Here is a 26,117-nt window from a genome sequence, read left to right as displayed (position 1 = left end):
CAATCAATCAATACATAAATCGGATAATCTCTCATTCTGCAGATCATAGTTCAGTCCCAGCCGCTCTCACCTGGCACCTTCCTACTAAGTGAGTGCCCAGCACTGTGGGAATACATCTCCCTGTGAGGGTCCTGGGCTCCCGGGCGGGTGGCCCTGGCCCACAGACCTCGCAGACTTTCTGCTTGTGAAACTGCCCAGCTTTTCTTGCTGCCGCCTGGGTGCCCAGGCTCCTCCAGGTCAGATGCTAACATGAATGGATTTAAAAATAGAGGTGATCCTTTTTCTGCCAGCCCTCATCTGAGCAGAGAGTGAGCAGCACGGCATGCACACCTGAGTGTGTGTTTTGTTAGATGTTAGATACTTGAGAGGTGCCAGTAAAAATGTTCTGGTTTTCTCCTCTCTCCATTATCAATGGATTTGCATAAATGCACTCAAAAGCTGCCTGTGCCCTGACACAACTAGTTTCAATTTTTATTCAACTCAAGTTTTTCCCCAAGTTTAGGCAAAGACGGCCAGAGCAATGTGACATCCAGCTCCAGATACTGATAGCATGAAACCCGTATTCACAGTAGTGTCTGCTACCTTGGATTACCAGCTTGATCCAACACAGCTCTCCAGGATGCTGACTTCCATTTTTGGAGGCTGGGAAGAAAGTGGCACCAAAGGAAATACTTACATTTCTCTTCCTGCTGCTTAACATGAGTCTTTAACATGAGTCGTCTTCTCTTGACCCTGTTTTCTGTCATAAGAAATTGAACACCTTTTTGCTGTCCTGGAGGAATCTCCCAGGAATGCAAGTACTGGCCATTCCCACCTGCATTGCCCCTGCCCACATCTCTGCTGGATCGGGCAGGTAGGGGACAGGACTGTGAAACACACCGCAAAATATTGAGGCACTGTGCCAGTTCATTCTAATTGCTGCATTTAGCTCTTCCCACAGCAAAACCGAGGTGAATGACTAGTGGTTACAATACCATAAAAATAACTCAGACAAGGCAAGGCTTCTATCAAGGACAAATATGAACCACTCATCTCCATTAGAAAGGGCACTGCGTGCAAGAGCAGGAACAGCTCTTCTCAAAATTTGGCCCCAGGAAGACAAGAGCAGCCAAGCTTGCTCATCCTGGGATGAAACTTCACCTTTTGGGGCGGCTCTGAAGGAGATAGCCAGACTCACCGGCTGCCCTTCCAGCACGGCAGAGACCGACTGTGTTCATGCAGAAATTTAACCTTACTCTCCAAAAAACCTTTCCCTCTAGCTTTTCTCAAGCTTTGCCAGGTGCCTTCTGGAGAGGACTGTGCTGCTGGTGGGCAGCCGTGCTGCCCCTCGCCAGCACCCCACGGCAGGGGCTGAAGGAAGGGCTGGGACCGTCCAAGGTGGCTGCAGACAGCCCAGGAGGCAAAGACACGGCTTGTGGGTGCCATGTGGCAATGGGCATGGTCAGAAGCCGATTTCTGCTGGCCTCAGCCTTGCAGTACAACACTGTCGAGATGGCTTTGGAAGGAAAATGGAGCCATTAGAAAACTGCTGGTTCTAAGGATCCTGTGGGTATGGGTTAGTTCTGCCAAAAGTCTGATGGAGACCAGCCTCACTGGTTCCCTGCCAACCTGCCTGCCAGCGGCGAGCGGGGCTGGGGCCGGCTGCTGTGCAGCCTCCGGCTCCTCTGTGGGGGATCGGGCATCCCCCTGCGCCAGGAGCACTCTTCCTCCCGGCTAGCTGCTGAAGGAGAGCTGGAGAGCCAAACACAGCAAGACAGTGACAATGTGGAAGAAGATCAGTTTGGAATTTCTTACCGTGAGCCCTGTGACTCCTGATTGGAAATGTTATTAAAAAGTATCTCTAGACATGATTTCTAGCAGAAGGCATTTTGCTTTTCTGCTCAGCTCCAAGGAAAGAGGCTGAAGCACGGGCAGCAGATCCCTGGCGTGGCCGTGCCCCTCCAGGCTGATGGCTGTGCCCCAGGCTGGAGCCTGACTGCCCGGGATGCTGCCCTGCTGCCTCCTCTCCCCTTGGGAAACCCAGTGCTGCTTCAGGGCATGTAGCTGGGGCCCGAATTTCGTCAGTACCATAGGAAGCACTGTGGAGCCCTGTTTCTCTCCTTTTTCCAGATCGGCTCCTGGAGGTCTTGCTGCAGCTCAGCTGTCCAGGGTGGGTGGGAGGTGGCACTGGCATCCCCTGGCAGCAGCAGGATGTGGCTCCCATGCCCTGTGGGGCACGTGGCTGTGCCTGAGACTGTGCCTTCGCTCCGACCCCGAGTCCTGCCTCTTGTGGGTCTCCTGCAAGTCAGGTACCCACAGCTGGTCATGGTAAACATCAAGCTTCCCCCAATTCCTGTCCACTTTTGTGAGCCAGATTCCCAAAGTGCGAGATCGCCATTGCACTGTGAAATCAATGAGAGCCAAGGGGAGTTTTGGCAGTGGTTTCCTGGGGACAGCAGTATTTCACCCCGGTTCCGCCCCGGAACAGACATCTCAGCCCCGGCCGGTGCCTCCGCAAAAGGCCCGTTGTGGCATTAAGCTGTTACCTCTGTGTCACCCTCCCGCTGGGCCAGCCCTGTGCTCGGCATCATGTGTAGCCCCCTCCTTCCCGCCCGCTCCCACTCCTGCTCCCGCTCCCGCTCCCTGCGGGTCCCTCCTCTTGCCCCCGGCACAGCATTTCCATCTGCAGCTCGCCCCGCTTTCCTCTTCCCTTTGTTAGAAAGCCGTCACTTTGTTTGTCATTTACCCTTTTTATTTTCCATACGTAAATGCTATTATTCTTTTTTTTAACCTTGCTGCCACATCTTTCCTTTATTTCCATTTCCCTGGTTTTGCTTTGGACAGTTTGGGTTTTGAATGATTTTTGGTTTTCTTTGAATTTGATTTTAGTTTTCTGGGACCAAATTGCCATCCTGTGTAAATTAAGCGAGAATGCCAAAGTGGTCACGTTTCTCATCATCTTCCCCGTTTTTTTGAAGAGTAACGAGCAGAGCTGAGACAGAGAGAAGCCTAAACTGCTTTTACTTACTAACCTCTTGCCTAGGGTCTGCATTCACTAAGACAAGGCCAACCCTACAAATGTTGCTGATCGTGAGTATCATGGTATATATATAGAGGCATGTAAAAAAAACCCTGTTGCATAGATATAGTTGTACCAGTAAAGCATATTTCTGCCAATATGTCTTAGTTCTTAGTTCACTGGAAAAATTAATAATGTTGTTAAAAAGATGCAGTTTTGCTGGTGTGAAGCATGCCCTGTCACTGAATGTTTTGCCAGTATTGTATAATTCCAGTCTAAAAGCTACACTCAGCATTATGGGCACTCTGCGAAGTATTTTATCCGCTATAGATGTGAAGGCATGAACAAAAAAGAAATACAATCTGCAGCTATTTCATCCTTAATGGGCTGTGATGGTCATGTTGAAAGCAGTAATGTAGCAGTATTAGCAGTATTAGGCTACATTCAGCCCCCAAGCAAGCGCACTTGGCTTGCTTTGCACAGCTGAAGAGCTGTGAATCCTCCTCCAGAGGCTGGAAGCTGGGCTGCTAACGCTCAGCTGTACCTGCTGTTCCCCAGCCCCTTCTCAGTTTATGCCCCAAGCACCCGTGTGAGTTAGGCGAGATGAGTGTGTCTGCAACCCTTGGAAGAGGAGGGAAAAGAAAGTGGTTGCGTGTGTCTTCTTCACTTCTGCACTGGCTCAGAGGAAAGATACTGCAGGGCCTGATGCATTAGGAGGAAAAAGTTGACGCTGGTGCTTACAAGTGCCAGGGGCTGCGGGTGAGAGGCTCGGTGCAGCACCTTCCATTGATTTTGGACTGTCGGCAAGCTAAATTGCACCTCCTGGGTGTCGCTCCTTCTCTTGCCGTTCCTTTCCACCCCTCTCTGCTCAGATACAGCCCCCTAATTACTGCGTGGAAGCGAACATTTTTCCCCTTCAGCCATAACTCTTGGTCAGATGTCTACAGAAAACAATTTTTAGAAGTTTGCACCGTTTCCCTCTTCTGGAAGGTATCACTTTATGAAGAAACACAGGACCTGGTGCAGAATGTAAAACCCTTCGGTGGGTACCAACATGACACGCAATGTAAACACTAACCCTGCCAGCCACCGTGGGCTGAATCAATTCCTGCTGTAACTTGGGTGACATCCTTGGAATTACTCAGGGAGGAAACCTGATACTTACAGCCACATAACCAATTGGCTGTTCATGAGGATGTGTTACTAATTACGATTACCGAATGTTAACAGCACTACAGAAATATTGAGAGTGCCCTATATATAAAAATATTTTTGTAGCAGCTAAGGTCATAAATGAAGGTACTAATTTCAATTTAAAAGCAGAAGCCAAGGGTCTGTAAGTTTGCCGAGGGGCCTGGTGTGGTCTAACGCAAATCAGGTAGGGGCTGCTGGCACTCGGAAAATAACAGATGAAGAAGAAAGTAATTGCTAGTCCTGACCTGTCAGAGCTGCTCCTTTGTGCACCAAGTCCAACTTCCCCTTACACTTCCAAGTTATCTACAGCAAAATTTCTTCCAAGCTAAACAAAATCAGAGGCTTTTAGGAACTTAGAAATGTCTGCTTAATTTCAGTGTCGATAAGCCCCTGCTCCAACTCATTCTTAATGTATCAAAATTAAATGTTTTAAACATATTTATCTAGTTGCTATGGCTTCGGCTGGTGCGTCAGACACTTTATCCATCAAATATGACAATTGAATAATATTTTTATTTTTAGATATGGATCACAGATCCTTCTCATCATACTATTCCCTTCCCCCCTTTCCCGAGTTTTGATCTCACTGGAAAATGTGTTCCATAATACGGTGGGTAAATGAATTACAGTCACAGATGGCCTCTGGAGATTTCATACATGCTGCAATTCATTTGTTCAGGAATGAAAAAAAGAGACCCTTGTCTTGTGAGGGTATTATCAGAGACAGCAGATCAGACACTGTAATGCTGCCTTGCACTCTGGATTCGACCCATTTCCTAAGCTTTTATGACTCGGCATTTACTATTCCTGGATTTGAAATTTTTTAAGCGAAACGTCAAAATCCACAATGAAAATGATTGAATGCAAGGAACTGCGGCAGTTACAAGTTACAATTTATTTTTACAATCCTGAGTGAAACTATTGTGTGCTATTGTAGAGAGATGCTCAAGGACGGCAATCTTCCGCTCTGGCAATAGTATTCCAGCTGTAATTAGCAAAAAGATCTTAATTCACAGATGGCTGTTGAGAATTAGTTAAACCTTGCAGTGGGCCTTGAGAACCTCGGGAGGAAAATGCTAGAAAAATAAGAAACATAATATAGAAAGCAGTATATAATTTTACTGCTTGGGTGTCTTGTCCAGCATAAGTCATACAGCCTGTTTGCAGGCGAGCATGAGGGTCGGTCCCCGGGACTCACCTCTGCCTCGGCCAGCGGTTACGGGAGGAAGGGACGGGGTGACGATGCATCAGCCATAGGGGAAAAATTCATCTGGCAGAAACTGTAGAGAATTAATCTCAAGAGTGAATCGGACAAACCCCTTTCTGTTTGTGGAATGATATAAAAAATATTACTACGTGGTCAAATGCAGTATGGTGATTTAACTGACACACTGTCACCCCGTTGCAGGCCCAAGCTGCAACAGGCTGAGAGAGCAAATATTTACCTTTTCTCAGTATTTAGCCCTTTCTGAGTGACATTTCATACCTTTCATCCCACCCTGCGATTAGGTCTCACAGCTAACACAGCCCAACAGGCGCCCTCATGAAGATGTTGTCCAAATGCCAGATCAACCAGCTGATGCGGCCGTTCGAGCGGAGAAGTATCGGCCGAGAGGCCCCACTCTGTGCCGGGACTTGCTTTGGATTGGAAGGAAACCGCCCAAAACCTTCGGCATTTCCACAGGCTCCTCACCCCCCCGCAACCTCTGCCCTGTGGAGGAAGGTCCCTGTGTGGAGGTGGGTTGCCCGCGTCCCGTTGGGCCGGAGACGCTGGGCGCCCGCGGGAACGCCTTCGCTCATCCACCTCGGCAGGAGTTTAGGGAACCGGGAGGTCAAAATGCCGGCTGAATCCTCCCAGGGCTGCTGCTCCCCTCCCGTAAAGCCGGGGTGATTAAGCAGACTCGTTGCTCTGCGGTTTAATGGATGGCTCTTGCTGCGGTGCTCGGGGACCCTCTGACAGGGCGCTGTGAAAGGGCAAAGGGGTACTAATAGCTGCTGTGTTTTCCAGCAGCCCCAGCCAGAGATAGTTCTCTATGTGGCTGACAAGCAGTCAGCGTCTGCTCCCTGTCTCTGTTTGCACTTCATCGAGTTATCTCCTCGCAAGCAGAGAAATCCCAGCTGATTGAACAGCACATTCATCATCTGGATTTCCCCCGTATCTTTTCCTGTATCAACGGTGCCATAAAAAGCCCACCAGAAAAGTCGACAGCTCTCTGCTCTATCTTCCATTAAAAGCTTTTGCAGAGCCACGTTAAGATCTGAAGTAAAGAAAAAAAAATCAAAACAAACCCCAAACTTTTTTTCCCCACTCAAATGTCAATCAAGAAACATTAAACAAAAAGATTAGTTCTGCCCTTATTTGTTTGTAAAACAAAAAGCATGAAATATTTAGCAGTATTGTAATGCAAACCAGATGGGAATAATGCCGGCTTTCAAGGCCGCTGGTAACCACCTCCCTTTCATGCTGCTGCAGCAGCGGGACGAGGCAGGCAGCCCATTAGGACAATTTATGAACTGGACTTCCACAGAGGGAGTTCTAGCAAGAGGTCCACGGCTCATACGGAGCAACCCTGATAACATCTGTTAGGGTTATTCATTGAAGAGGATTATATTACAATCCCTCTTAATACCCCGAGTGCTACGGTAAAACCGGATGAGCCTTCAGTTTCATTCGCTCCAGCAATATGTGTTTATCAGAGTGTTTTTCTGCAGTTGGAAACCAAGGCTGCATTCATGGTATGTCACAGAATGAAATTTAGAAAACTTGAAATATTAACGTAGAAAAAACCTCAGTCCCTGCTTTTAATCTTTCATGGCCGTAGTGCTCAGCTTCTACGTGCAACATCAACGCAACATCAGCCCTTTTCCATAGAAAGCCACTCCCCATTAACTCTCCAGGGCTGAGATTGATTTTATTTAAATAGTTCTCACTCGGTAACCTTGCTCCATTCTTTATTATTTAAGACTTTGCTAATGATGTTTTTTTTCCCCTTAATTTACCTAAGCATATAATGAACGCTCACATCCAAAATGACCTCATTATACCGGCAAGGACATTTGTGCAGATACGATGTAGTGCACAGGCGTAAGGCAGAGAAGAAGTCTCTAAATTGAGAGGTTTCAAGCATTCTGTAAAATCCCTGTTGACTACAAGCCAGATTCTTACTGCTGTAAATTGACTTAGTTCCAACAGCTTCAATGAAGCTACACTGATTTACTCCACTGGAGGGTCTTACCCTATTATTTTTATTTATTGAACTTGCCACCTTTTGCTGCTACAACCTAAACAGATACTTCCATCCTCTAGCAGCAGGGTTGCTATCTAAAACAGCTGTTTCTCTACTAATATATGACTTAAGAGATTTATAACTGCCCGGAGTATTTCATTGTCCTCTAAAAGCGTTTACAATAATTCTCACTGACTGTCTCAACTCCCACCGATCAGCTGTAGAGTTGTTTGCAGCCTGAACCTGGTCAACAAAATATTCATTCGGCATACGTGTGTGAGCTGTTTTATCTATTCTTAGGCACTTTTGTCTCCTCCCTGCTGGACGACTGTCTTTCCTGGTCTATGTACCGCGTCTGACACAAAGTCAAGTCCCAGGTTTCTTTGCTGGTTCCAGAAGAAGAGGCCTGATACACACAAAGAAGCCTACTTTCTGGCTCCACAAAAAATAAACGGCAAGATGAAAAAATGCATTGCAAAGGAAAAAAAAAAGTAAGAACAGAAATTTTTTTTTGTGCACTGATTGTAGCCCTTATGGGAATGTAACTGTCCCACCATCCTAGTCTGCTCTACCTGCAAGCCCGGACTTATTTTACCCCGTTCTCTTCTGGATTCGAGCTGCAGCTCTGATCTTGACACAGCGATCATCAGCTGAAGTGTTTGCATTTGTACTTTTGGGGGCTTAGCAGGAGACAGCTCATAGGAAGGCACAGGACCACATGGTCCAAATACCTGAGAGAATTCAAAGACCTGGATAAAGCTCAGTGCGTTCATAAAAGCAACAGGGAACCTAGCCCATAGGTTTGCCAAAAAATTGTAGTGGTTTTCCACTCCTCCAGAAGTAACTGCCTGTGGAGCCCTTTGATGTCAGAGATCCTGGCAGACTCTATCTCGTAAAGATTCAGGAAAGAAACCAGCAATTACTTGGATGCTAATGAGAGTTGTGCATCCGCACATACATGCTGCAGTGATTACTATTCAGAGAAATCAGCAGTGGTTGAACTAATATGCTGCTTGCTCACTACATGTGATTGGCGTTAGCTTCAAATCTGAGGTTCTCAAAAAATTCCCCTTTGTATTAGCAGGTTTGGGACTGAGGGGAACCCCGTAGAGACTGTCAGAGGCCAATGACGTAAGAAATCATACTGAATCGTAATATGATTTAGTAAATTCACATTTTGTTTGGGTCCAGTAGAATTCTATTCAAACAACTGCAGTGTCTTATAGAAAAGCTGATGTTTTCTATTAAATCTTACAAGGGTAGAGTGAAGTAGGTACATTCAGCACAACCTTCTTCCAGTGGTACATGAGCAGAGAGGCAGGCAGCAGCAAATTTTATCCTTGCTTCACTTGTTCTGGGTGTTTCTAGGTCAGCCCAAATATTCTGATGGCAAGAAATAAGCACAGCAAAAATGTGAAACCACCCCCCAGAACAATTTAAAAGTCCTTACAAAGAAATACATGTGTTTATTTACTGCATTATAACTGCAACATCAAATACAACTACATTTTCATTACAAAAAAGGACACATGCAATAAAATACTCTGATTTTATAATCTGATTCAACACAGTTCATTGGTAACAGTGGAGCATCACAGAACAGTCACAAGGCTAGGGCTTGGAGTGATGAATTTCCAATCTCTTTATCCTACTTGCAAACAGCAAAGCTACGTCATATTTTATTTGTCATCAAGGGATAAACTTTTGGAATAATGTGGCCTGATCGCAGAAGGTCCCAGCTGCCCGTAACTCCCGGATGAGTCTTGCAGAATCAGATTTTTTTCATTTGAGAAAATATTATGCTTCTGACAAGGTTGAGGAATAGACAGTATTTTCCAGGCAGAAAGCAGAAATCCTTCCATGTTACGCCACAGCCAAGGTACAAAGCAAGGGCCTCTGCTTCACAGGTGCACAGAAGCCAAGGCTGTGAGTTACTTTAACTATTTTTCTGAATAATGAAATCAGGCCATTTTCTGCAATATTTCACTGCAGCTTTCTATTATGTTCATCTGCACACGGGGCTTCAATTGATTTAATTTGGCATTTCAGCTACGGAATAAATCCACAGTACACAGGAGGAGTCCACAGCGCAGAAAAAAACACAAAAAAGTTGTCCTGAAATACTCAAAGTATAGCCTCTTCGCTAGTTAAAAGGCCCTGTTCTTCATTAGAAAAGGGCCGCCTTCTATCACTGCTATTCACACACCATAGGCTCTTATTTTTAATATTTCCTGTGAAATTTCATGGAAGTACTTGTGAAATAAGGTCCTAAACAGTGTGAACATACTATAGAATCAGGCCCCGAAATGGCACCATTTCTAGGGTAAGTTCTCCTGACTTTCAGGCGAGACTTTTTAGGAAATGTCACGTAATGGTGTCCAGCCTTTCAAAACAATGACCTGATTTCTTTCCGTACACCTTGTGTGGCATAACACTAAGGATGACTTAGCTCTAACAATTTATATAAAAAATAAAGTCAGTCTTTTTATGCAGCTGCATTTTTATACAGTTTCATAGAGTAAGTACACAGAAGCTTACAGCTTTTTGAGATAATTCTAGCAAATAGGAGGATATATATGAAAAGAAAGAGTTTCAAAACTACATGGAAATCTGTAGAATAAAATATATATCTATATATCATTTCCCAACACAAGCAATTGGCAGTTTAGAAAAATATGATTGTTACAGTCTTTCTGAATCAGTAATTGTAAAAAGAAAGGATTTAAAAAATAAGTTCAGCTTTTCACAAAGCCATATTTTTAATAAGAAAATAGACTGGTCCGCATTTCCCTGAATAAGCCAGAAAGATTAAGGAAAGGTCCAAGCAAGACAAGGAGTCTGACTTGGAGTTGATATCAGCTGTGATAACATGCACATGTACAGAGACAGCTGCTTGGCTCCAGTATTGTTTACCTTAGAAACGAGCCTAATTTATCACAAATGTATTTAAAAATCATAAATAACATGACAAAAGTGGAACTGGTCCCTGCAAGGCAAATAATTATATTCATACAAGCAAAAAGTGACATCAATCCAGTTATTTTCTTGTGACAGTTAAAAGGTATTTTGTACCCAATTGTTACATTGAACAGCACATGTATAAACACAGATTATTATTACAGACTCTGCTATCAGCTACTATACATAAACAAGAAGAGATGTTCATGCTGTAATTGCCTCTAACGTTTTTGTTCTACTTGAATATTAACATTTACAAGAAGCTGAGGTGGAGACTTGAATTCAAGCCAGGATTTCAACATGCAAAATGCACAGGGTTCACGGGAAGGTTTCTGATCTTCCCCATTACCGACATTTGGAAGTGGATAGGAGCTCTGAAGGATTTTAAAACCATTCACAATATGAGTTTCTCTTGTGAACAGCCTTAGGTTTCCTCTCTGCCCAGGGGAGGGTGATCTAACATGGGACATACTGGTGAAATTTAGATCCACGTCAATAAACTTCCCATTCGGGAGGATTCACATTTTAGTTCCAGGTCTAAAAGAAGGTGGCAAAATGTACCTCAGTATTTGCTGATTTTTAAATTAAAAGCAGAGAACAGTTTGATTGCATAAACTTCACTCCAGGCTGTTCTTAATAACTTTTTAATACATCAATTAGAATTCTTATTAATTCTGTTCAATGTGAGAGTGAATCCGTTCATTTTTTTATCATTTTTGTGAAATATATGAGGTATTTACTCACCCTACACGGGAGTCTTAGCACATTTCTTTAAACTTTCTTCTAGCTTGAAACTAAACAAAAGCACAAAAACTGATGGAAGCAAGATTGATGGAGTGTTGGTGAAGGGATCCAAGACTGTTTATAATCCAGCCTTGAGAATTAAATTGGGCCCAAGACAGCCAGCTGCTTTGAGAAGTGAGGACAAGTGCCCTGTAGAAGCACTGTGCACTGGTTATATTGCTAGTAAACAAGAATGCAGCTTCTGGGTCTCCTACCACTTTTCAATGTCAATGGAGTGTTACGTCTTACAAAAGGCAACGGCAGAAAAATGCAACACCCGCGTTATTGCTTGTGGAATGGCTTCACAGTGGTCCAGTACAGCCAAGTAAACAAACGAGAAGAAGGTGTGTTGCTGGAAGGGAAGCTCTGAGGCTGGGCAGGTGGACTATGCCCTCTGGGAATCACTTGATAAACTGAGTAAGTGCAAATTAAAAAAAAAATGAAAGAGTGGCACTGATCAAAAGGAATACATCCACTGAGACAAAAATGACAGTCAGGGTCTCAGAGCAAGACAAAGGCGTGTCTTTTGCCTCCCAGTCAAGCACATGTACAAAATGGAGGCTGGCATTTAAGAACAGACACACGTGTAGTACATGCAGCATCCAAATACCTTCAGGAATAGCCAGTGCTCAAGCAGTGACTCCCAGGTTAAACTCTTACAGGATCTGATCTGGGAAGGTGATGGGAAAATCATCTTGGGTGCTTTTCGCCTTAGAGACTGAAGCCCTAACTCAAAGCTTATTAAACTTAAAGCTTATTAAAGCTCATTAAAGCTCGTTAAAACACATACTTCTAAACTCTTCCAGCTTCCCTTTAAGACACGGTTTCTCTTAAAAGCTGCACTCAAAAGTTACAGTGAAGTGGAATGTCACCTTTCTTTAAGTAGAACAATAATTACACTCCCCATTACATATATATACATATATATATATTTCATGGCAATGGAAAGTACCGTACAGAGGCGTTCATTCATATCTGCAGTGAAACCAAGCCTGTGGTGTTCAATGCTTATTGGACTTGACAAAAGAAATAATTTGATTTTGAAGGCGGGAGTCACTTCAGGAAAAATAACAGCTCCTACCCCTGAATTCTAGCTGGAAGCCTCCCAGCAAAGTGCTGGTGAGGGCGGGTGGCACTGCAGCCTGCCTTCAGTTCCCCGCCTCTCGAAATTCACCTCTCCCTTTTAACATACAGCTTTTGATGGAGCAAAAAGGAGCTGAAATAAATGGTTTGCTAGAGGGCTTGATAAATGAGTTGTGAAATCAGTTTGTTAAAAGTGACCATTTTCTTCTTCTTTCTTCTTTTTTTTCCCGCTGAAAAAAAAAGGGTCCTGGCTTATTAGGGTGTATAACAGTGACATTCAAACACTCCTGGCAGTTCAAGGGCACACACCCTGGAGCGTCCAGCCCCGGGCCCAGCAGCACACGGAGCGCTCACACAGGCAGTGACAACGCGAGGATAATGGAGCTGAAACTGAAACACCGGTCCTCCTCGCTGATTAAGGGGCAATTTTCTGCATGCACTAATTGGATTACCCATCAAAACCTGCTTAGACGGAAGAAGAGAAAAGGGTCTGGGCAGGCTATGAACAATGCTAATGGCAAGGCTTTCATTACTAATAATTGTTCATTAAGCGACACCCTTGCACTCCCATCTGCAGATGTGAATATTAAGGGCAGTCCCTGAGCCAACACAAGGCAGATCAGGGTAGGACACGGCCAGGAGACTTGGAAGAGACAGCTGGCAAGGACCAGAGTCCCCTCAGATAGTGATGAAGGCTGTTTTGACACAGGGGGCAGCAGAAACAGGCAGAGCATCTGAGGAGGAACTACAACGGAGGAAAAGTTTATTGAATTTCAATTTATTGAAACAAGATCAGATTTTTTGCTCTACGTATAGAGGAAGAACTGGCACTGGAAACAGTTAAGAGAAAGGTGACAGGAATGATCAAGGGCGTGGAAGAATTGTAAGATGAAAAGAAGCAGAAAAGACTGGGATAATTTACTTCAGGAAGGAGACAAAGCCAAGTCTCCTCTGCTCTGATAAAAGAAGGAAAGACAAAGCATGGTCTGGAGAGGGAAATGCTGGTCTTTCTGCTTCTTTGGATTCAACACATAGGGGGCAAAGAAGGAAAATCAAACAACCCCCACCCCTCAGACAAAACGTTTCTGATTCAAAACCGATTTTGGGGAATACCTTTTTCACACAACTCGTAGGGAGGATGTGAAACTCACCGCTGTGAAGGGCTCTGAAGCCAGAAAGCCACTAGCATTCAGCAAGGCACTGAACAGGCTCGTCCCTGAAATCCAGAAGACTAAAGGCAATAGCTGGCATTTACTTGCAAAGGAACAGAAAGCCTCCTACTTCAGTTCTGTAATGAATCTCTAATTCCTAAGGATTGAACAAAGACCTTCATGACTATCTATCTACAATAGCATTTCCTGCATCTTTTCCTGAGCACCAGTGCCTACCACCTACCATTAATCTGTCACCGAGGCGTTTGATTTAGCACTTTCTTCTGTATTTAATGAAAAGAAAAAAGCACCCCCAAGACTCAGATCTCGGCTAGAGTGAATTACCCTGAGGGGAGCCTCCTTCCACAGTCAGGGATGTGAAACTGGAAAGCGCTGACAGCCACTGTCAAACTTTTGTCTGGCAGAGCAGGCCAGCAAACCCTTGTTTCGGTGTTATTAGTCCTGGGCTGCTCTCGTTAAGCCAAACCCTCATGTTCATCTCTTGCATCGAGGTATCAGGCTGCCTTTTGAAAACCTAATGTCTCCTGCTGCCTCCACTGGGATGTTATACCTTCACCTGTGCAGTTTCATCTCACCCACGGTTTACTAGGAGGAGGGTAGTTAGCTCAGAGGTACAATGAGCTAAATCTGGCAATCGCTCAAGTAGCCTGGGTAACAAAGGTGCCATTTAGGCTACTGCTTGAATTGGTATATTCCTGATAGATATTCCTTTTCTTTCCAGACCTACTGATATGTCTCCGGTAGACACATATCCCTATTTTAAATTGGATAGACAAGAGAATAAAAAAATAAACTGTATGACAGATTATTCCATCCTGCTTTATATTTTTGTTTGGAAAATGCTACACTCAAGAATCTTTGTTTTGTTTTACCATTAAGCAAGTGCAAAATGAATCCACAATTCTTAAACATACATGTAAAAGTCAAAAAGCCTTGTGCCTAAAACATTCCATACAGTTACCCAACACCTATGACTAATCTGTTTATAACCCAGTATAACCAATAGATAATTATGTTTAAATATGGCAAAAATAATAAGACTGGTTTCTGAACGAAATGTGATGTCTGTACCAACAATGTTATCTTTAGTATTTTAATAAACTGGTTTCTGAGAGTTGCCAACCGCTGACAGGTAGATTAATGCAATAAACTTGTAATGGCTCAGAGCAGGTCAATGATCTGAGAACTAGTAAGAATATCCTCGACAGCCCCCAGCGACTCTGGAAGAAGCTGATATAGTTCATTGGGCAAACATGTGTTTTCAGCTGCAGACTAGCAATTGATACAGTCCAACGGGCAGTAAAGTCTCCAAAAGCAGTTCTTACATCCAGCTGGGTACATAACCTATGACCTGAAAGACACCTATGATGCCTGGCAAAGACATCTTTATTCGGATATTTAAACCAGCATTTCTTAAAAGGCAAAACTATTTCTCCAGTTTAATTTCAGTCTGTAATCTTCAGTTATTCCAAAAGGTTTTGTTTGCTCTGGGAATCTCTGCCATACAGCGGTTTTATTTTTTCTTGAGAAAAGAAGACAACGTACTCTCTTGTCAACACAATTTAAAAGAATTCCTGTATATGAACTCACTCTTCAAATCTCTTTAGTGCTAATGAGATGTGTATGCACACACGCCAAAGTAAAACATTTCCTGTTTAATACTGAAGAAGAGATCAGATGGAGGAAACTCCTGCGGTCCTAGAGCAACTGAAGAGAACATACTATTTCTTCTGACCTGCAGAGATTACCACCTGCCTGTCTAGTGATGGCCATTTTTTGGAGACATTTCTTCTCTCTGAGGTCTTCAACTACCCCAGCGAAAAGGATTGAGGAGAAGCAGAAAGTCATTCTAAAAGCTTTCCAAATTATTCAGTGATCATCAGGTGTTTTTATTAGTTAGGCTAGTAGCTTTCTTTTCAGCCACAAATGTTTGAGTTTACTAAGTATCTCAGTCAGGGCAAATAAGCTAGTACTTGGTAGAAATCATGATTGCTCTGGGGATTCTGTGCTAACAGGGGAATACAATGTTTTTAATGTGTGTGCATAGAACTGGACATATTTTTCATACAGAGATTTCTGGAGAGGGCATATATAAATGATATTTAATAAATCTAAATTGCTAGCTGGAATCAGAGAGAAAGGGCTATTAACAGACATGTGGCACAACAGTAATTTTCTACATCACTGTTTTGCAGTCATGGAAAATTCTGTTGAAAGCATCTGGCTACAAAGTCAATTACAATTTATAAATTAGGCTTGCTTTCACTCCAAAGGCTGGGTTTGAAGTGTGCCTTTGAGGCTGTGCAGAATTCTTACTTTAATGCACGGGCACTGGAGTGCAGGATTTTGCCTTCAACACTGAAGGGTCATTAATGTGGTCAATCAAATACTGGGTCCAACAGTGCAGGCAAAAGAGCTTGGAGAGATGCGCAAGAGCTCTGCTCTGTGAACAGGCTGGGTATCTGCATGCAGTAGGCATGAGCCAGATGCACAAACAATTTACAAGCTCAAACATATTCAACCCATTTTAGAGGGTTTTAGCACCCTCTGACAGTGGTTGGATCTGGATTAGAGTAAAGTAGTGCAAGCCCTCAGTTGTGGATGCTTATGTTTTGTGCATCCTAGGTTTTTGGCAAGGGATGTCTTAAGGCTGCAGCCCCAATCCAAAGCTGAGCTGTAACACATCTCGGCTACGTATGGATGTCAGAGATTTATGAGCTGGGGATTTTACAGGCACAAAAGAGAGGGTGTAACCCCCAAATCATGTGTGAGCAAAGACTCAGGCATGAATAACAGTGCTCAAATTTTAAGGACCGATTTGGAAACAGTATGATTTAGTTTGTGTTTTGAGGAATCTGAGCTTTGTTCAGTTTCCTGGAAGTCGAACTGGGCAGTTTGTTTTCATTATTCCAATTACTGACCTGATTAATATTTACACACACTTCCAGAAATCAGTATCACAAACATTTCAGAAGAAGAACAAGAGAACAAAAAAGGAAGTAAATTTTGGATTTACATTTCAAGCTTACTTCTGTGATTTTTTAAAAATTCTTTCTTTCTTAGAAAAATCTCACACCTGTGTTGGACAGGTGAGGTCAATGACATTATGGAAGAGTGAAATTGTTCTGACTGAAATGAACATTGAAGTCCTGTGCTTTGAATAGTTTCCACTTTCCAAAGAAGTAGAAAGATTCATCACTTATGTGAGATATTTAGATTACTTAAATTAATGAGAATGAATTTGCTGAGATTTAAAGCAAAAAATTCCAAGATTACAGACAGGGGACTTATAGAATAAATTGAATGCAAACCTAGCAGCGAAAGTGTGTTTCTAATTTAGTGGGTTTTTTAAACCTGCCACAACACTGAAAAATCAAGGTGACGATGCAGTTGTTCTGTTATAGTCCTCTGTGTAGAAATTTTTTCCCCCAGTTGCATACTCCTGTGGTGTCAAAAGCATTTGTGAACCCATAAAAATAATCCAGATCAGAAAGGCTGGGTAGAAAGAAATCTGATGTGAGATTTTGTGCTTTCATAGAAAAAACTTGTCTATCTCCCTACTGATTTTCTCTTGTGGCTATATTTTTCCTCATTATTTTTACTTTCTCACTGGCATTTTACTTTCATCACCTGGAATGGCTCAGCAAAACTCAGAGAAGTGCAATGTAGCTATGCCACAGAAAAGTGCATGCAGAAGTACACATATACACAACCACACACAGCAGGTTTTGTTACTGCCCCTCTTCCCCCACACTCTTTTCTACTGGAGCATTTAATTTGAAATGGAGATGTGTGTGACGATTAGCTCCTTGCTGCGCAGCCACGAGACAGTTTCGTCCCTCAGGGCTGGCAGCAATTTTTAGAGGAGCATTGCAGGAACGTGCATGGCTCTTGCAAAGCTAATCAGAAGAGAGGAGGAGGTACGTCCCCTGCCGCCAGGAAGAACTGTTGCAAAGAAGGAATTAATTTGCCTCATTCTCTGATGAATTATAGCTGCTCTCCATCTGGCTCCTTCATGAAAGAAATCACAGGTCTTACCTTCCTTCACTGCCCATTTAGATGTGAATGTCTTATCGCTCAGCGTACATGCTCTCTCCTTACCTTTCTGCTTTCAGCCCCCCTCTGCCTGCTCCCTAGAGCTCTTCTGCTACCTCCTGACAGTCAGGGTTTAATCCGCATCAGTTCAGATCGTCCTCTCACTCCCCTTGCACTCTACCTGAATGCCTTTACCATCCCCGCTCTCTTTCCTCTAATTTCCACTCTCCCTTTCACTTTTAGCAGAATTTTGGCATTTTTATCCAACTCTAGCAAACCCAATGTAGTCAGAAGCATTTTTAGGAACACAGTGACAGAGTCCTGGCGGTGGAAGAGTCTCCTCAGAACACTGGTAGAGTCCCTGTTACTTGCCCCATTTTAAACCTTATTGAAGAAAAGCTGTTTAATATGCAATAGTACCATTACTGTAGCAGGGAGAGGGAACCAAAAAGATTCACAGATTTTTCCTCCATAGAGCCTATGTTGTTGTCCTCTGTGTTCATCGTAAATCCTTTTCTTAGGCTTTAAAAATCGTTCCACACCTCTCTTCTCTATCTTTAGCTAGTCTTCTTTCACATCTGCCTGTTCTCCCTCATTCTGTGCCTATAATGAGCTCCTTGCTGCTACGCCTGCCTGTTCCACCCAAGTTTGCTTCTTTAGCAAAACTTTCATGGTTTTGTTAAAGAAGTGTGACTTCCTCCTTCAGTCCCTCAGCTACTAAATAATTTACCTGCACAACAGATTTAATATTATTTTGGAACTTATTTGGAAAACAACACTGAATACACCGTACAGGTACCCAGAAGACAAGTTCCTCCCACAACATAGCCAGGGTGGGAAAAGTAACTATTTCTTTGGTTAAATTTTTTTTGCATGATTACTGCTGCAGCTAAAAAGATGATACAGTAAGAGATAGCTCTCAGAAATGGCACAAAATTTTAGAAATTACCTTTTCCCTCAGGAGTCAATTAGGTAAAACACCACTAAGAATGGTTTCATCACAGTAAAGTGAGAATTGTTTTTACATTAAAAGGCAATATTAAAACATACATTCAAAAATGTGATAAATCAGGCGTAAGGGTAGGTAAATAAATGACAAGTTGTCATCATCTTTGAGTTTAGACTACGTAGAAATCTAGGCTTGACTGTCTTTGATACAATCAGTTGACATCAGTTTAACAAACCATTAATATAAAAACATCCTAGAAAGGAATCTTGTTTCCAAGGTGATATTATTAAAGTACTTCTGACTTTTGCTTCGCTGACACTAAGCCAGGCTGCATTCCACTATTCAGACTTTATGATCCATTACCAAATGCCTCTTTATAAAGTAAAAAAAAACCCACACAAAAAAACCACAAACAAAAAAACCCACTGCTTTTTAAAGACAAGACCACTGATACAAGGTTTTGTTCAGTGCTCACAAATTTGGTCAGAAAATTATGACCTGATTTTAAAAGTTCTCCTGCTATACAAATGTTAAAAAAAAATACTCTCTTTTCCCAGCTTTCTTCCTACTGTATTCTACCTCTCCTGATTCAGGTGGGCTGGAGAACACAGTAATTGGAAAAGAAATCTGGTAAAAAATGAGAACAAGAGGAGCCCACTCCCACTCCTACTGAAGTCAGTGGAAACATTTCCATTACCTTCTGCAATCCCTGCATCCAGATACTGAAAAAAACAGCTCAAGATTTCAAATAGAATAGTGCCAATTTTCCTTTGGCTGAATGTCAACCACTGTATTCAAACACGATTCTACTCTACCTGCTCTCCAATTTGCACTCTGCTGCATGCCCACATCTTCTCATACTTGCTCTGATTTCGGTTGTAAACAACAAGAATGTGATTTTAAAAATCACCCAAAAACCCCACAACCAAACCATCATTCAGTATTCCTTGCTGAAAGATGGTAGAAACAGAAACATTGCAGGATTATCTCCAAACAGTGGATGAGTGGATGGCAGATGTTAGTTTGACCACAGATATGCATTTTTTAATATATTTATGTACATACATACACATACACAATCTCTATATACACATCATAAATATTATAATAAAATATTGTAAAAATATTAAATTTGCTTAAATACCTGATTAAAATGGACTAATCTTATGTTGCATTTATGTGACCTATCCAGTTGATATGATGGCCTTGTTAGAAGCCCTAAAATCTATAATACTTGCAATTGTTAAAAAAAAGGAGTCTACATTTCTGAGAGTCACCTCGTGCCATGCCAAGAAGTTAGGTTGGAGGTGGGCCCTCGTACCTCAGCATCAGGTTGAAGGACCGAGCAAAGTTGTTGGCCAGCGTGCAGCTATGGGTCTCCTCTGCCAGGGGCAGGAGGAAGGCCAGGAGCAGGAGGAGCAAGAGGAGCAGTTGCAGCGGTAGTGCTGCCCAGCACACTCGATGCAGGAATGAGCAAATGCCTCCAGCGCGCTTCTGAAAGACACAAACCGAAAAGCAACTCAGAAAAATAAAGACCTGGGGAGGTGCATTTCAAATACATCAAACTGCCAGGTTTGGGCAGAACAACCCAACTTGCCCAGAGCACAACGTGTCCTGGCATCCAGCCTGGGTGCTTGGTATGCTGCAGCTGACTGAAGCTGGTGCTTAAACCATTTCTGAAATATTCAGGATAATATTTCACTCTCTTAAAGAATTCCCTGCTGCAAACTGTTGTCTTCTGGCAGGAAAACACTGCTGACTTTCTAGCAGAAGAAAACAATTGCCTCCGAGTCCATTTTCCACTTACAAAGTGTGGTTACAAATGCTCACACCAAAGCTGCCAACTGGTCTCCTCACAGTCAGCATACGGCACAGAAGGTCTGCGTTAGTAACTCTCCTGTCAGTAAAAGGAGAGTGCTGACGCCTGGAAGAGGGGAGCCAGCCTTCTGCTCTCTGTCAGCAGAAAGGAGCTTTGTTTGCAGCTCATCCAGCTCACAGTCATCTCCCCAGCTGCAACGTGCTCTTTGGATCCTGACTTTGGGGTCCATGGGGCTGGAGGTCAGGAAAAAGGCCCTGCAGTGCAGCCTGCCTCAATACCTCTTATACTTTACCAGGCCCATCTTAAACTTTTATGTGATGCAAGAGAATGAGAGAAAACACAACACCGACAGTGAAGGAGACATTAAAGTCACATTTATTGCTGAGCAGCTACGGGAAGGACACACAAAGAAGTCCCATTACACTTTTCTTTATGCTGGTGCAAATCTAGAGTAGCTTAGTTAACCTCATTAATTTAATCTGGATTAGCACGACCAGGACAGAACATATTTGGGGCTACAGAATTCAGAAAAGATTAATTAAGAAGTGAGATTTCCACTGGCAAGATTCCTGGATATCTCCTGCCAATGAGCTGAACTACGTGTGTTTCACAAAAAAAAGGCCAAGTCAACTCTCTGTAATGGAGTCTTGAAAAAGAGGGCTCAATAATCCATAGATTTCATCAAATATGGATTTATACTCAGAACATAGAAATAATACTCAATGCGGCTACAACATTAGGTACCAACCTACAATACAAATATCAATGCAGAACATCCACTGAAGTGGGACCCATGTTTTCCACATGAGGTAGTTAATTTGTTGTGTTCAAGTCACAGGCGATGTCAGCGCTGCAGCAAAATTAGGGCTTCTGGCCCCTACTGGATGCTTGACTTAACAGGCAATGCCTTTGTCCCACTACAGCACTGCCACAAATAGTCCGTAAGAAACATCAGCAGAGAAGATAAGGAGCAGAATGATGGTAAAGGAAAGTAATTATACCTTTTGCTATTTTTTAGGGATTTCTTCCACCGCTTTCTAAATTTCTCAGTCTCTTGTAGCTCTATATAAATGCTTACAGAATTAATTATGAAGGCAAACATATAGCTGCAGTTACAGATCATGAGACAGTTGTGCTGTGAAATCCTTCTTCTGTTGTAGTTGGTTTGCTTCCATTATATCGAATGGCTGATGAGATTTAATTATTGTGTCAAGCAGATGTAGAGGCAGCAGAGCAACAGCTGCTTGCTCTATCATTTCTGGCCCGCAGTATCTGAGTTGTAACTTGCTCGCTGAGGCCAATGAAAACTCAGGTGCCTGGACACTGGGACTGTCAGTAGTTAGTGGGCAATGAGTACACGTCAGGGTATAAGTAAGTGTGACTCTGACTTTAAGCACCGTTGGGCAACTTCTCTGGGTACAGCTAGCATTTACCCACAAAATCAAAGCTTCACCAACCTGGCTGCATCACAGGAGTCATCTGCTCCTTCTGTGACCTCTTCTCAAATACTAGCCAAAGTACCAGGCGTAAATAGCTGTACTAACGGGATTTTCCCTCCTCTAGTCCTGGAGTGCAGACCTGAAATCCTTCATCTCCCCTGGATTTCATCAGCCTATGGGCTGAACAAAACCTGCAGGGTTTCTGTGCTTATAGTCAATGCTAAAACCATTATGCATAAGAGCAGCAGCCACAGTCAGAGCTTTCTGGGCTTGTCTCTGTAATGCCATGAAACAGCCACTCCTTGGTGTAATCAGTATAAACCAATGGACTGTCACTGACAGCTTCTGTTTTCAGCTTCTGTTTTCATTGACCATTTCTCATTCTTAATTTTCCATTGCATCCATAATATGCAGCAATATGACAAATACATTTATTATAGTGTCCCATCTATAAAGAAAAAGGCCCTTTCCAGGTTCCAGAAGCCATGAACAGGTTTGTTTGTATGTATTAACAGGTGTAGTTCTGTTGGTGGAAGATCAGATTAGAGTTACCTCTGCCTTGGGACAATTCAAACCATGCTCTTTCTTCTACCGCTAAGATGTAATAAGACTTAACGCTGATGTTGTTAAAGGGTAGAATCCTGTGACTGACTGTTCAATAGTTCATTATGGCTGGAAGTCTCAAAAATGTTCTCACAAACTTGAACTGGGAATTAGAAGTCCATCTCCCACTGACACAGTCGTGAGAAGGACTGCCAGTCTTCCTAGCAGCACCTAAAACTTTTGCTTTACAGCTGTCAATCCTTTAGCATTGGTTTTGAAAGCTACTTCAATCTGAAACTATTCTTTCATTGCCAGGCCAGCTGCAACACCTGTCTGCCCAGTTATCTCCTTCTGCCCACGAACTGGTGGGAAATAGTGGGCTTTTCCAGTTGTGCCTCATCTCTGTTCCTGCCACAGCCCAGGGAGCAGGTGTCTTACGGTCGCTCAGGTTTGTTGTTGGCTTCCTATGATGACCACACTGCCAATTAGCCGCTCGTGTTGTTCCTACCCCAATTCTTTTACCAATCCAGCATTTAATTCAGAGCAGGTCACTGACTCTGCCCTCATCTCTAAAGTAAAGACTATTAACTCGAAGAAGTAGGATGAGATTGAAATGTTATTTATTAAGAAGTGCCTTGTTTTTAGATCTACTGGAAGTAGCTGTAAAATAGTATTGCTTTTCAAATTCCAGAAGGAATTAATGTGAAATGGCTTTATTAACAAGCTGTTGCTTGCTCTCCTTGGAGCTTTATGCAGGGTAGGATACGCAGCCTTGGAGCTTTATGCAGGGTAGGATACTCAGCCTAACCATAGCAGATCCTAGCATTAGAAAAATCTGTGGAGGGACATTTGCCTGGGGGCAGAACTTCAGAGAAGGAGAAATATTTTGTGTTTATCTGCTGCTTCTCTCCCACCTGCTTGCTGGGTTTATAGGCATTTGTGTTTGATGAACTTTTGTCTTTGCTGCCCAGCTTCTCCGTTTCGTTTGTTCACACAGCAAGGTCAGAATCTTGTATTTCTGACTCCATTTGTTGCCATGGGAATGACTTTGCTATCACAAACATAGTATTTTGATGTCTCTGCAGGACTGAAGATGAGGCATACAGGAGCTGTGAGGGTTTGGTGCTTTCAGCAAATTTGCAATGATAAGCTCTTAATATATGAGGGCCCCAACCTGCACACACTGCAATCCATGGGAGATTTACCATTAACTTCAGTGTCTGCAGCAGGATTATGCACAGAGACAACTAAATAAAGTCAGGATTGGGAACTAATTATTCATGGAGTTCAGCACATACCCTTACAAATGGCTTCATTACTTATATGCCCAGGCTCTTGTGCCTACATTAGTTCTGTTACTTTGTGCTTGTTGGAACAATTGGTGATATTTCTTTTTTTTGGTGGTAGTACTACTAAAGGTGTTACAGTTAAAGGATAGAAAATTTTGAAGGAGACACAGTAACTTTTAATAGGAGAAATGATACAGTTGGAAAAAGCAGGGAAGGTTTTGGGCACTGACTCCCTCTCCGAGTGTGAAAAAAGCGGCACTTCAATTTTACTAAGACTAAATCAAGGTATTTTTTTAGGTCTGGGCTGTAAGAGAGAGATGCTTTCAGGCTGTGGTGACTTGAGACTATGGCACCAACAGGGAATTCCGGAGGCCAAGGTTCAAATCTCTGCTCTGCTGGGCTCACTGTTCAGGGCTGTACAAGTCTAGTTGGAGTCAGGACCACACTCCCAACCCTTTACCACATCATTCTGGGTTAGAAAAGGATAGTCTGACACAGTTCTACCTTTGCAAAAGACAGTTTGAATATTTCATTTCCATATGAGATCAAAGGTGGGAACCACAACCCTTGCTATGCAGTGGAATTCCCCTTCCCTAATCACTCCAGCTACTGGCATCAGTACAGCTACTACCCAGCACCCACAGTGCCTGCAGTGCGTGTGTCCGATCTAGGTTCCACAAAATATTCTGAAACCAAATCTTCCTCTGAAGAAAACTGGCAAAGCTCCAGTGAAGTCAACAGAACTTTAATTTCCACCATCTTAGAATAACAGCTGGAATACCTGGGTATCGAGCCAAAGTGTCAGAGACATTTTTGAAACACACATGGAAAAGGAATAGGTTGACATTTAAAAAGAAAATAGACTTTTAAAGTTCACCATCAAGGATAAATGTCCTCCCCCTTCTCCCTCAAAATACCAGGACAAGCAAGGACTGTCAAGGGGTAGACGGCTGTGTTTTGTGTAATACTAAATGCATGCTTGTTACCAAATGAACTGCACTGGCTGTGAACATTCACATTTGTACTTGATTCATGTTGGGGCGTTTGAATGACAAGCATCCGTTTAGATCTAGGGAGTCCTTAGCACTTAAATCTGTTTGCAGTTAATAACTCCTTACCAAATGCACCGTGAAAAATCACTTGGATGGGAAACAGCAGAAAAGCACTTTAGAACTTGCTACATAATATTCCTGTGTAAGTTGCTGAAGTGTTTTGCTAAAAATCAGTGCACTCCCTGGTTTGCTATTGACCATATTGCAGGATATATGAAAACACACAGTTAATCCAGCTATTTGAGGGAGCAGAGGAATATAGCATCTTATACCATGCTCATTAGTGGGTTTTTGCTGCTGCTTGTATGTCACCAGCACGTCTGACAAAAATCATACTTGCACCACTGAATCAGTGATCCAGCAGAGAAAAAAGATTTAGTCTGGATTCATTCCTCTTACCTTAGAGCATTTCACTGAGAGATTATCCTGGGAAATGCAGTGCTGTCTGAAAACTCCTGCTCTCCCCATGGATAAAGGGACCAATGCCCTAGTGTCCTACAGACACTATACAAAGACACCAACAGCCATGCTGCTTCATGCCAGTGCTGTACCCAGCTCAAGTATCCTATATTTTACAGCAATCGGTGCAGATGCGTAGGTATTAAGGCAAGCGTAAATAATTTCTCTTTAATATTCTCAGCCTCCAACTGCTTTCAGCTTAGGCAGTTTCCTGAGCCTGATTGTAGCTTGTCCATCTAGTTAACACTCAGTGAATCTTTCTTCCGGACACTTCCAGTTTCCCCTTGAGCCGATACAAACTCTGAATGTCTTCAATATCCTTTAGCAAGGAGTTCCACAGGTCAACCAACTGGCATGAAGAACAAATCCCTTGTGTTAGCTTTGAACCTGGCTCCTAGTTCTTTCTTGTGGAAGAGATGGAGAGTCAAGCCCCATCTACACTCTCTGCACCATGCATGATTTTGTGAACTCATGGGTTAAATGCTTAGACAGGATGAATCCAGGCCTACCTCCACAGCGGGCAGATCACAACATAATGGGCTTACACTATAGCAATAGGTACAGAGGAAGTACATCGTAACAGGAAGGATAGGCCTTGGAAAGGATCACCTACATAGGTATGAATTCTACCACTTCATTATTCCTCCGAGAATAAGCAGAGCTGCCAGGAAGCTGCCAACAGCAGCTTACCATACATCCCTTTCATTCAGAATAGGAACATGCCATTATCAAGCACCATCACTTTTTTTGGTAAAGCAGTTACCTTATCAGCGATATTTTGCGTCTGAGAGGCCCTGGGTTTCTGCCACTTGAGATCCCACTGGGTACTAATTCAGTTACCACTCACAGAGGCAGGTTATTGCCAACAAGAAGAGATCAGTTCCAGCAAGAGCACAGGGTGCTCTCTCAAACCAAAGCAAATTGGCTTTTTACCTCAATGTGAGATAGTTTGGAGCCAGGCTCCTCATCAGTTCTCAACTCAGAGGCATGAGCATCCCTCTCTAAGATAAGCAACATATTGCAAATCACAGCTGATCTTTTCAAGATAGAAATAATTTGGGGGAGTTGGATACTACTGTCGCTATAGAACTGAGCGTCCAACATGCAAAGCTGTGGC

General features: G+C 43.1%; 1 protein-coding gene across 2 annotated transcripts in view; it reads right to left on the bottom strand.

The window, feature by feature from the left end:
* Positions 1–5,072: 5,072 nt before the first annotated feature.
* Positions 5,073–26,117, bottom strand: part of SYNE3 (spectrin repeat containing nuclear envelope family member 3) — a 72,717-nt gene continuing 51,672 nt past the window's right edge. Inside the window, exons 17-18 of one of the 2 annotated variants that reach the window (XM_075151170.1) lie at positions 19,721–19,893; positions 5,073–8,802 (exon numbers count right to left, since the gene is read on the bottom strand). In XM_075151170.1, the coding sequence (XP_075007271.1) occupies positions 8,784–8,802; positions 19,721–19,893 (192 nt within the window). In that variant the 3' untranslated portion in view covers positions 5,073–8,783. Of the gene's footprint in view, positions 8,803–8,865; positions 12,474–19,720; positions 19,894–26,117 lie in introns of those variants that run through there. The other variant, XM_075151166.1, reaches the window with a different exon arrangement.

Source organism: Calonectris borealis, chromosome 5 (genome assembly GCF_964195595.1).
Source record: "Calonectris borealis chromosome 5, bCalBor7.hap1.2, whole genome shotgun sequence".
In the NCBI taxonomy this organism is placed as follows: domain Eukaryota; kingdom Metazoa; phylum Chordata; class Aves; order Procellariiformes; family Procellariidae; genus Calonectris; species Calonectris borealis.
Note: the sequence above shows the minus strand (reverse complement) of the source record. Positions and strands in the feature narration are given on the sequence as shown.